General features: G+C 39.4%; 1 protein-coding gene across 1 annotated transcript; it reads right to left on the reverse strand.

The window, feature by feature from the left end:
• Positions 1-1,247: 1,247 nt before the first annotated feature.
• Positions 1,248-12,540, reverse strand: LOC139454040 (E3 ubiquitin-protein ligase MYLIP-like). The gene is made up of 6 exons (XM_071235523.1): positions 12,332-12,540; positions 9,085-9,275; positions 7,546-7,941; positions 6,967-7,226; positions 6,328-6,509; positions 1,248-5,524 (listed from the first exon to the last, which is right to left on the reverse strand). Exons 1-6 carry the CDS (start codon positions 12,416-12,418, stop codon positions 5,303-5,305), a joined length of 1,338 nt encoding a protein of 445 aa, XP_071091624.1. The 5' UTR covers positions 12,419-12,540; the 3' UTR covers positions 1,248-5,302.
• Positions 12,541-12,873: the final 333 nt, after the last annotated feature.

Below are 12,873 nucleotides of genomic sequence, written 5' to 3' on the forward strand. Positions count from 1 at the left end.
ATGTTATTTTTGTATAATTGTATTCTAGGAAATCGTGTAAGGAAATTAACCTTAAATAGATAATTTTTATGATCGGCTTAATTTTATAAGATGTGGAAGTTTCCTAATTTAATTACCGGTAAGTATTTTCTCTGTAAATTTCAGAGACATTGCCCAAATTATTCCAAAAAACATCATCACAAACACTCAAACTAGCATAAGTGACAAAAGTCATTGCAAGTGCCCAACACTTATTATATCTGTTGTTTTCACATGAAAACACATCTAGCTACCAACGTGAAGATCTGGGTTAGAAGAGGTCTTCAGCAACCTATGCTTGCCTTATTTAAGGGCGACTATGCTTGTCGTTAGAGGCTCGCTTGGTTGATACGTCATCGTATCCCAATTGGTGGATCGAAGCTCATGATGTCAATCACTTGATTGTGTGGTCCAGACTTGATTCTTTACAGGCCGCTGTCATATGGCTGGAATATTACTTAGTGCAGTGTTAAACAACAAACAAACATCTAGCTACCACTGAATTTCTATCGAATGGATTGAAAAGTGAATTGGTGCCTCATTCTTGGATTCGGTTAGCCTGAAATATATGGGAGTGGGTCAGACAAATTGGACAGGCAGTAGCTGCGTTAGAGGACCCCACGTGCAGAAAGGGTGGACACAATAGTAACAGAGTGTGTACTGGGGGACAACAACATTTATGTGACAAGATGACACTTTGGGGGGAAACAATGTAGCGTTGCTCTGGAGACGTCAAGCCCATCAAGCCTACCGACTTCATCGTCACCATACCAGAGAGTGAATCTCGCATTCGCCTGTTCCACTGATAGGAAATATATGAACAATCATCAATTTGAAACTCCTGACAAGCCTCAGAATTTTAATCTTCTATCAGCCTATGTTGATATATTTGATATCAATAGACACAGGTGAGATTCTCCATATATTCCCTCCTGCAGCGTTGGGGCCAAGAAGCTACTGCTTGTCATAAGGACAAACTAGGAGTATCCCCAATTGCACCAACCCATGTTGGTTGATGCATGTCAACATATCCCAATTGTGTAGATCGATGCTCATGATGTCAATCACTGGATTGTCTGGCTATTTGTTTGATTTACAGACACACGAATGGCAAACAAATCATCGGATCCCAACTGCATGGATCGTTGCTTAAGCTGCAACAGATGGAAGGCTGCTGAATATATCATTCACTCACATCACTGTACACTTTAAAAAACACATAACAGACCTGTACTTAATACAATGAATGTTTATTCACAATGATAAAAATAACATGGCTATGTTTGAAATTGACAATGGAAAGCTCTGTGCAGGTAACCCGTTTGATTTGCAAAACAATCTATGTACAGTTTAATGAACAAGATCAAAATATAACCTATAATAGATTTCAATGTATTGGGATGCCATCTGGAACAAATCGTTGTTAGTAATAGATATCCTTGGTAATAGAGCTTAGTGAATTGAGATCATGGTCTAAAAAATCAAATGGCATCTGGGAATTAGGAGGAAATAGTGAAGCACAACAATTGTTAATGTTTCAGAATTCAAATGTGAATCCAGTGGACGTACCTTGAAAGAGACACCCCTGTACAGTGGATTTCACCATGGAATCAAACTCATGTTTGCTATTAATTATATTAGACAAGTAAACATCACAGGTTACTATGAAAAACCAAGGCATGCTTCTCTTCCAAATTGCACCTATTCTCAGATTCCTCTCTTCAAATTTGGTTTATTTCAATACCCTTATAAGTTAAACTTTTGGAATGATTCAGTATACATCAATCATAATCACAATCGACACAAATTTGAAGAGACCGAATCCGTCAGCACCTTGACTAGATCAACCATTGGGACTGGACCCAAACCAGTGGTTAGGGAAAACATACACATGTATATATTCTTAAATAATCCTTCCCATATAACACATTTTATATTGCTATGATTATTTTATTTCAGTACATATTGATGCATCAAGAGCTTTTGGTTCCATTGGAAAATAAACCCAAAAGCCTTGCACGCCATCAAAACAATGCAATATGGCAAATAACCATTCAAGATTTGGATGCTTGCATTAAGCTGTACGGCATTTCTCTACAGCACCAAGTTAAAACACCCATGCTTAATCATATGTATCAAAATTTGATTCAGCCGCTTGTAGGGTCATCTATCAACTTAAGTACCACTGCTCAAAGATCCAAACTGGTATTCCTGAACCATAGGCATCATTGATTACCATTCGTCTGAGGTAAGAAGTGGCCCCTTAGCGTTTTTTCTTTTCCAGTTTCTGGTACAAAGATGAGGAAGACATTTGATTCTATAGACATACCCCACGATATGGAGCCGGTGTGACAGCAAATGATGGGTTGGTTACACACATGTAAGAAAGACCATGGTACAGTGGACTGACACAGACACAAACTCCTGTATGTGTCCTGTCATTCCATTCAGTATGTTACAATAAATATGGAATAGGGAAAATAAGTTAGTTATTCACAGCTGTATGCAAACATATATACATGTTCGCACATTAGACACAATTACATCATGCCATTTTCAGTATGCGTTTCAATACACTTACACATATATGTGTATATGTATATATTAAATACATATATACATACATATAAACATATACATATATTATACACACACCACTCAACATTTGCTGAGAACCTCATTTTTAACCAAAGATAATTATGTTGGTCATTAGCAAATGTTGAGTACCATATTCAACATAATAAGGGCCCAGGGCGCTCTCAAAATTAGACATATGGAAATATTTCTCTGGTGAAAAACGAACAGAGTTGAAAAATCGAAAATTTCCTGGTTTACGCTGACAGCCTGAAATTCTAATAAATGACAGATATAATTTTTCCAGGATTTAATAAGGATGCATATAATTTGGGATTGTCCGCTAGCCAATATATCAGCAAATACTGCTGTGGGCGCTTATTAGAGCGAGGCGCTTATTACGTCAAATACGGTAATATAGTATGAACAGCCTGCAAAAAATTGGTTTTGTTGAGAATCAAAGCCTTTTGCACAAGGCAATCTTGGCTACAACTTCTATTATTAAATAATAGTTGAAGCACTAAAATCATTTATGGGTCGGCAATGGTAGACAATGTCATGCATTTTGGTAAAAACGACAGCTGGAGTACTGTCGATTTTCACAATATTCACTGACAACCTTACATAAATATTTACTCCCATTATGGAGTGTGGCAGTTATCACACCACAAATGATTTCAACATCTATGAACATTGCTAAAATTTCTTGTGTCCTCTGGAATAGAGATATCCCTCAAATTTCACAGATCACACAATCTTGCTGCAAAACTGCTATCACAAATGCAGCCTTTACATGCAGTTGATACAACACCCTTATCACAAGCGAAAGAACTGTGTATGCAGCTCAACGTGATAAAAATAAAATTTCCTGTAAGCCAGACCAACTTGTTTGGTTGCTTGACAGATGCGCCCATCACTTCTTCCCCTCACAGTGAACTAATATATCAAAATACAGTTTCCATCCCAACCCACCCAAAAAACTAAACCCCCTCCAAATGTAAATAACCCCCAAAAGGGTGTTACACATGCACTAGAATATTTGGTAATATATAATATGCAAACTGCTATGGAAGCCTATCTTGAAACTTCAAGTGCAAATCTCACAACAGTTTATGTTGAATTATCAAAATAGTATCTTAAATTTCACCTCAATAATTAGAATTTTCAAGATAGCGACTTGAATTTATACTTAGTTCCTAGAAATTTCAAAATAATTATACAGTGACGTGACATAGCATACAGTGACAATTGGCTTCTGTAAAATGCTGTTATTTATCATGTATTTTTGTATTTTTCAGTACCTGGAGAGGACAAAACTAATTGGTCTGGCCTTACAAACTAAAACTTGGAGATTGTTAAAATCTAGCTCTATCATCCAAAGAAATAAAAGAAATTAAGTACAATTTACAAAGTATTCCTGAGTAGCAATGTCTTAAAACCAAACTGCAAGAACAGTAACTTGTATAATGGAATGTTCCGTGTTGCCATAATTCAACACTGTTCAGTTAAATATCACGTAGACATATTAAAACAGTCTGCGGTTAACAGATTGTTGTTTCTTAATAATCAGTAACATAACAGTACTATGTACATGATGTACAGAAGAAAAATACTCAATGGTCAATCATTCCTATAATGTTAAAATTTAGCAACAGAGAATAAAACTGAAAATAAAATGACAGTCAACAGCCAGTGTCTTCATTAAACTGGTCTATTTTTTCTAAAACTCAAATTTTTGGAACCATCTAAGAATCTTTGAAAGAAGCTTTTTTTACAAAAATCTGTCATAGAAATAAATCAGCTACTTTGACATGTACAGAGTGATTATCAAATCACACTGCTCCAACAGGAAATATATTTGATTCCGTTTGACTAGATTTTAACAGGATATTATCAAGATAACACTTGACGTGAAAGCTGTTACCATGGTTACACATCCCAATTGAACCACAAGGCCTCAGGTAGGGACATTCAGGAACATACATGTCTCAACTCTATTTTTAGATTTCAGTCAAATCCAATAGAAAAATAGTGAACCTTTTTGTGACGTGCCAGCATCATGATAATGGTAACCAGAGCTTCAGAGCGCCAAAGTCCAAACGAAAAATCTCCTTATTTATGCAGTAACCTCTTTCCCCAATTATTGGATCACATGATCATTCTGAAGCTCTGCTCAGCCAATCCTGCTAGTTTTTGGCCTGTGTTAAAATGGAATTTCTCATATATCACAGATATGTATTGTTTTATGTAATGTGTGCCACAGACAACCAATGATGCAATGATCTACAGGGATTGTTAATGTAGTAATGAAATCAGATCTGTACAATTCCAGACAATTTACAAAAAACAGCCTCCTTATCCAGAATCTTCCAATGATTCTGGCCTAAGGATGAAAAGTATCATCGAAATCACACAATTTCATTTCCAAGCTGTCCGTCATCTGTACATAGTCACAGACAGGATATGTTTCCAACCTGCTCCAAAGCAGGGAAGGCAAGTTTGTGCATAATGTCGAAACGTAATAACATATCTGGTCCATTTCCACCATTGTTATCCATGAATGAACTCAATGTTGACACATCCTCGATGTTGACAAAAACATTCTTTTATAAAACATTGCCCGAAGAACCAGCTCCGAGACACAATATCACCGGGTTTGTTGCATTGGCAGGCCGTCCCTATGGCCAGGCACTGTGGGGAGTTTTTCTCACTACAGGTGTGAGCATGGAGGCTCTAAGTGAAGGCCTGGAATAAAGATCCTCTGCACTTTGTCTATGGACGTGCGACACACAGGGCACTCTGTTATGTGTTGTGTACACTCAGAGCAACAGATGACATGGCCACACGGACAAAATGTTGTTGATATTTGTCTGTCCATGCACACTACACAGCGGAGGGAATCTTCAATACTAGCTAGCCGGGCTCGCAGCTCCTGAAACAAAGATTCATATTTCTGAATATCATGGATGCATCAGTATTGTTCATGTGTACAGGACTCTTTTTCTATTGTTTTGTTTGTTTAATATTCCAGCTATTTGACGGCGGTCAGTAAATAATCAAGTCTGGACCGGACATTCCAGCAATTGACATCATGAGCATTGCTCTACTCAATTGAGATGCGATGACCAAGTCAGCGAGTCTGACCACTTGATCAGGTTAGTTGCCCAATAATAACAAGCATGGACGCCTCATACGGCAAGCATGGGTTGCTGAAGGCCTATCCTTACCCATCCTTATTCACAGATATTTAGTCTTGGTTTAGGTTTGGTCTAGTACATGCTGCTAATAGAATGCATATATGAACAATTCTACTGAAATCTAAAAAGGTAATGATGCCAAAATTAGTTGACCTCTCACAAACTTCATATACCGTATTCGACGTAATAAGCGCCCCGCTCTAATAAGCGCCCACGGCGATATTTGCTAATATATTGGCTAGTGAACAATCCCCATTAGCACCCCTTCCGACTGACCAATGTACACAAGACTTATTTATTCGCGTATAAAACGCACTCGTGTGTTATATGCACCCTTAATTATGGGCAATTAAATTCTGGAAAATATATCTGTCGTATATAAACAGTTCAGGCTCTCAGCATAATCCACAAAATTTATCTTTCAATTCTGTTTTTTTTCCAAAAATAATATTCTTATAAGAGCCCCCTATTTCTAATTTTGAGAGCGCCCTGGGCGCTTATTACGTCGAATACGGTAGTCAGTTGTATTCTCTCCTACCTGGCACTCGGATGTAACGATGGTGTTCTCATTGTTATCACAGACAATGCTTTCACGACTACGGCGAAGAGGTTCCACACCATTCATCCTTTCACCATCTTGGCTTGCAGACCACAGTTTCCTCCTCGCGTGGTCGTATGCCTCCCGACATGTCCGTCGAATGTCAAATATGTACTTCTTACCTGAAAAAAAATAGCACTCAATGCAACTTGATATTCTTAATTTGTTGTGTTCTACATACAACTGGTTTATTTCTGTGGTGTCCTTTGGGTCTCGATATCAAACATATCTGAGTGAATAAAAGCCTCAGAATTTTAATTGTTTATTGACATTATGATGCAATTTTATTGCAGTGATGTCACCTAGGTCATATGGCTTGATATCAATATCTCCTGTGAAAATGAGTTTTGAACATTAAATATGAATAAAACTTTAAAAGTGCCAAAGAAACCAGAAATCAAACATAATCATCACCATCTTTCAAATACAAAATGACATAAGTTTCAAATGTGTTTCATAAGAACAATTGTCATATCTGTTGACTTCAAGCCCAACACTAAGCATGATCACTACGTTTAGTTGACTCCTGCAATTGAGTTCTGGGAACCTATCTAACCCACAGTGTATATCTGTACTTACCCAGAGAAGTATTTTCATTGAATATGGAGCAGATGGTTCCTTTGAGGTCTCTGCAGAACTGGGTGGACACATCTTCCCGGACTGTGTCGCAGCGGTAGAAAGAATGCATCTCCGTCACACATCGGTACAAGGCGTTGGCGGCTTTGCAGGTTTTGAATCGAAACACAAGATGGATACTTGGGTCCCCCTTGTCATCAAAAACTCGGAGGATCACCTTCTGATCCATGTGGGTTGCCATCTGGATCAAGGCATAGGCAATCCTGAAATGGGGAGTTTTTCATTATAATACTAATGGAATCTGTGTAGAAAATGGAGAGCAATTCACCAGTAAGACAATGGGTTGGGGGGGGGGGGAGGGGGGGAGAAGCTACTCGACCGCCCCTGTTTCTTTTGAAGTGTTAAGTCACTTCTAACACAAAAGGTATTCACACACATTGTTTATAAGTGGGGTATCGAACCCAGACCCAACATAAGAAGCCAAAGCTTTAACCACCAGGTTTCACACCAAGCCCACCTCCCGTTTCACTCGGACTAACAGTCTTCAGAATGGTATAGAACCATGCAACAACCATCTCCTACCTGTCCATCTTGTTTGCCTCAACATTGTACATGGACAATCCTTCAGGTCCAACGCCTATCTTCGTAGGTTCTCCAGACGTCCTCTTGGCATCGTGAAACTCTGTACCGTACGTGGGCAGCTCGGACACCTCCTGTAGTAAGTGATACTCAGCATTCCCCGCCGTCATCCCCCGCAGTTCACAATGCTCCTCATACACAAGGTTGAGGACCTCCTCCGTGGGTTCACAAAGGCCCTGCATCATCTGCGTGTACACGTTCTGCTGGAAGGAGTTGGTTGTTGCATCGCCGTGCTCAGCCTGACACAGCAGGGCTAACATCTTCACAGCCTGAGGTGTATCTGTTATTTCATATTTCTTGGACTGCAGCTCTTGTTTCACTTGCAGGTAAAATTGGTGCCTACAAAAGATGAGTCAGGTGTGAAAATCTTGTAAAAACATACCAGGCTAAAATGTGAATGTTTTATGTGCTTAGGGGTGAAAGACATACTAACAATATACAGTTAACTACAGTTATAACTAATTTTAGTTTGTTACATAACATAACATAGTTCGTTATAAGCATTTATCAAAAACTGGCTCCCACAGGAGATATCATTTGGGTGAGATCAAGCGATATCTACATTGTACATTGCAGTGAAATTGCATGACGATGCTTTGTAGGCCATTGTGACTTCATGGTAACCAATGACTTCACATTCAAAAGACAACAATAATGGCTCTGCTACTGAAGTTATTAGCAGTACTTTTTACACTAAGACACTGCTTATTACTGTCTACAACCTGAAAAAGTTGAAGAATGATGTTGGATGATAAATAAAGTCTCTCTTTTGCCTCAGTTTTTCCACTTTTATAAACTCGTGTTGCTATCAAAAGACTCCCGGGTGAGATTTGCATATATACAGCAAATGTCTGGGATCTAAAAATATCAGTCAGTTCGTTATAAGCATGTTCATTATAAACTTACAAATAAAACTTATAACCCCAGTAAACTAACAAAGTAAAGAATTTCAATTTTCAAAATAGTTTCTTTCTCCATCTTGCCCATTCTGGATATAAACAACGTTAGAAAAAGAAAGCGTATTTAGCCAAGGACTACAATTGCAAAATTACCCTGCCTCTAAGTGTTTACCCAGTGGGAAACTGGTACATATTAAAGCATCCCCCTCCTTGCTTCAACTCTGCTTCACACATGATGGATACACCAAAGGTCCATAAGCGGACCAAGAGTGTGTGGTTGGGGTTGGGGTTGGGGTTGGTGGGTAGGGGGAAGTGGTTTGGGGGTCCAGACACCCCCTTTTGAAAACCATATGTGGTTTGTTGTAGGCAGTAAAATAATGTGAGAGAGGATTTTGGATATTTTGAAACCTTCCCTTTTAAAAATGCTGGATCCACCCTTGAGATCCTACTTAGGGGGAATCAGAGAATTTTCTCCTTCATCTACAGATCCTGTCTAGGCTAAGGTTGCAACTGAGGCACAGTGGGTACCAAAATGTCATTCCATAAATGACCAGGTCACTTGCACTCCATTGTGTTGACTTACTTTGTTTCGTCCTGAAGTAAGTAGTGGGGCTCCACAAAGAACTTCACCCGGAACATAAAACGGTAAGGAGGAGCTCCTCCAATCTGATCGTCGATCCGATTCCGCAGGTTTAGCCATAGCGTCTCCCCTTTACTGCCTCGGTACTGGAGTCCAAAGTAGTCCTGCTCGATGATGTGAAGTTGTTCACTAACCTGTAGACGATAACACAACAACAATGTTACAGGCCGCTGGATTTATTCATAAGAACTTCAACTTTGCTCACTTACATTCATTCCAGGGACCAGTTCAAAACATGTCAAACAAAATCGGAATTCCGAGTCTAGACCAGACAATCAGTGATGAGCATCGATCCACACAAGTGGGATACAATGATGTGTCAACCAAGTCAGTGAGTCTGACCATCCGATCCCGTTAGTTGCCTCTTACAACAAGCAGTCGCCTTTTAGGGCAAGCATGGGTTGCTGAAGACACCAGTGTGAAAAAGCAGCAAGACTGAAATGAATTTGGAATGGATTTAACTCATGCTATTGATCACGGTTTATACATGTGACCGGCTGGGGACCTTACAATTTTCTTTATGACAAATCTATACACATAACCATACAGCAATGAGAACAGTTTACTATTTCTGTTCCATATGTCCCTAGATTGCCAGGGTCACTGTCAGACCACATGAACTAACACCAATGGTGAGGGTCTCCTTTCAACCTGACATTTTCTGTTACACATAAATGAAGTTGTCCAAGGTCATATGACTGTCAATAAGCAGTCGTGACATGCACACTACAGTTCGCTGTATAACTGGCAGTCTTTGACATAAATCTCTGACCTACTTTTGGATATGACACCACAAGCTCACACAATGATAGTGAGAATGCAGCTGTCAAATAGGGCTGGGACGAGTCCAATTTTACTACCTGGATACCCACACCCCTATTTCCTGACCCTACCTGGGTACCCGCTGTTGGTGTCAAGAGATAAGTACAAAATGTCCAATTTGGAATAGTTTGACAGTAGCCCTGGCAGATTGTATTTAGATACACGTATAAAACGATGTGGTCACGCATACACTGAAGTTGACTGAAGTTTCAGCTTTGTTCCAACATACATAAGTCAGAAGGAACGTGTTCATAGTCATGAACAAATGCGAACATAAGAGACTTAAAATTGTCGTGTCACCATGTAGTTATACTGTGAATTTTTGTCATGAAACAATATATCACGTGTCTAACCATGGATCCGGGTAGTCCTGTGGGTACCCGGGTCCTACTCAGTACCGACCCGACCCGAGTACCCGAGTACCCGAGTACCTGAGTTACCCGTCCCAGCCCTACTGTCAAAGTCGGCTCAGTGCTCTCCTGGGTTGGTCATTGTTGGTCGACCAGTCTTTCCTCTAATCTAGATATAGGTAGCCTAGTGGTTCGATTGTCATGGCGAAAACCAGGGTTCGATTCCCGACACGGGTAAAATGAGTGAAGCCCATTTCTGGTGTCCCCGCTGTAATATTGCTAAAAGCGGCGCAAAACCATACTCAATCACTGTACCAAATAAAGTCACTAGCCCGAACTCGGCTATCAGCGTCATTTTAACTTAAAGTAGATTTTAGTGTTATCATATTCATATGATCTATTATTTGCTGAGTTGACTTGGCTAATCAAACTTTTAAATGACTGGGACTTCAGACAAGTGGTTCAAGACTGCACTCAAATTGATGTTCACTACTGGTAACTAATATTTGTATTACACAGGACAAAGGCCTTATCTGTAATGAAGGTGGCATGTTGTATGTCAATAATATTATCACTGAAAGAATCATGAGCCAAGTATCCGTTGTCTCGATGTCCACAGTGTATGGGACAGGAGAATGGGCACTGGAATTGATATGATTTTCAACATGGCATCCCGGATGGGATTGAACCCAAAAAAGTACGAGAATCTGTACATTACTCAGTGTTATCCCAAATATAACATTTGTTACATTTGACCACTTTCTAAATGGCATTGTGTGTTCATAGCTTTCGGCCATGGGAGCCATGCCATTTACACTTGTCTGAGGGGTACACAAAGTACGTAATCTAGACTACCAGTTGTTAGACTTTTTTTGTGGAAGCCTCGGTGGCTGAGGTGGATAGATCGCAGACTTTGTGTGCTCACTCTGGTAGTGTGGGCTGGAATCCCGAATGGGATTCAACCCCAAAAAGTACTAGAATCTGTACTTTACTCAATAAGTGTTATCCCAAATATAACATTTGTTAGATTTTAAATACAAAACATGTAGAATACACTTGATAACAACCCACATATGATCCACCATGTGATAATTATATTAGTAAATAGCAGTAAATCTTTAAGTTTTATATTTTGGTTCGAGTGACGTGCCGATGAATATTGACATTATCTATGTATGTTAAGCTCTTAAGCAGAGCCAAGATACATCTCACTTTTTTACTGAAACATATACCAATGTCATTACATAATTTACAATTCATTAAATACTTTCTTATATATTCCCACGTTTTAATCATAAAAAAATGTTATTACATAACACAGGTCTTGACATGATTAAAAGGTTGAACAGATTGATTCTCAACTTCCTATATAATTTTCTTTTTCCAATTTAATGTGAAATATTTATTTTATTATTTCATGTTGAGCAAACATTTCAACTACAATAACTGTTTTCAGATAATAACACGTGATGACCGCATATTGTTTCAAACAGCATACTGTTACATCTTACTATATAGTTACAACTACAACGTGAGGATGGGCACACTACCGCCTAACAGACAAAGCAAACTCTCCAGGTTCAATCCAGATTGGACTTTGACCCTGCATCCGCGGCCATTTTTCGCTCACCGGCCAGCTGATGGTGAACAGCTGATGGTTGTCAACATTGCCGGCAAACGTATAAGGAGGCAACATTTATTGATGTATAATGAACAAAATATCGTGCTATCATTAATTTAAGTTGAATGAGCATGAAATTGGGTACTTTAATACACACATATGAATATATGAGCGGAGGAAAATCCTCAAGTGGTTGCTCTGCTGCCCGTGACTCATTGAAGCGTAACGGATTGTGATTCTGTGACAACTACAAGAAACCTCTTATCGCTGATATGACGACAAGCTGGTGGACGTCAAGTTATTTAACATCAAATAAGTTGGATAATTGTTTTGGTATTGTGCTTGAGAAACGTATGTCAGTTGTAACGACTAACGTGCGGGGAAACGACTAACTTACTTTATCGAGACAGTCTTGGCCGTCGGCACGGGTATCCACTTCTACCTCCAAAACAACAGAGTTTGGTTGTGAGACAAAGCACAACATGGTGAACTAATTCCTTTCCACGCTAACTTCGATCTCTTCTGGCTGGCATGGTACTGTCAGGGTCCCTAAATATCCCATAGTCTTACTGTGAGCCTTGCAATAAACACTCAACAAAGTGTTGTCCCAAGGCATGTGAGAGTCACGTGTCAATGGACCAATGAAAACGCCGTTAACAAATTGAATCCAATGGTAGCGCTCGTTGCAAAACGGGCGGAGCTTGAAACAATGTCAACAAAACAGGTTGACACTGCAGTGAAACTTCTCCAAAGGGGTACCACGTGAAGCATGACGAATTTGCTTGGGGGTATTAAGTAATTTAACCTCTTTGTGTGAGTTTACGGGCTGTACTTATGCTGTGTACAAAATATATTCAACCCAACGGTCATTGTCTGTTCGAGGCTTCCCTTGAAGTTTCTTTGTTGAGGTGGAGTAATATTCTGCTCTTTGCTTACCGT

Source organism: Haliotis cracherodii, unplaced genomic scaffold, assembly GCF_022045235.1.
Source record: "Haliotis cracherodii isolate W230 unplaced genomic scaffold, xgHalCrac1.p SCAF_10, whole genome shotgun sequence".
Lineage (NCBI taxonomy): Eukaryota > Metazoa > Mollusca > Gastropoda > Lepetellida > Haliotidae > Haliotis > Haliotis cracherodii.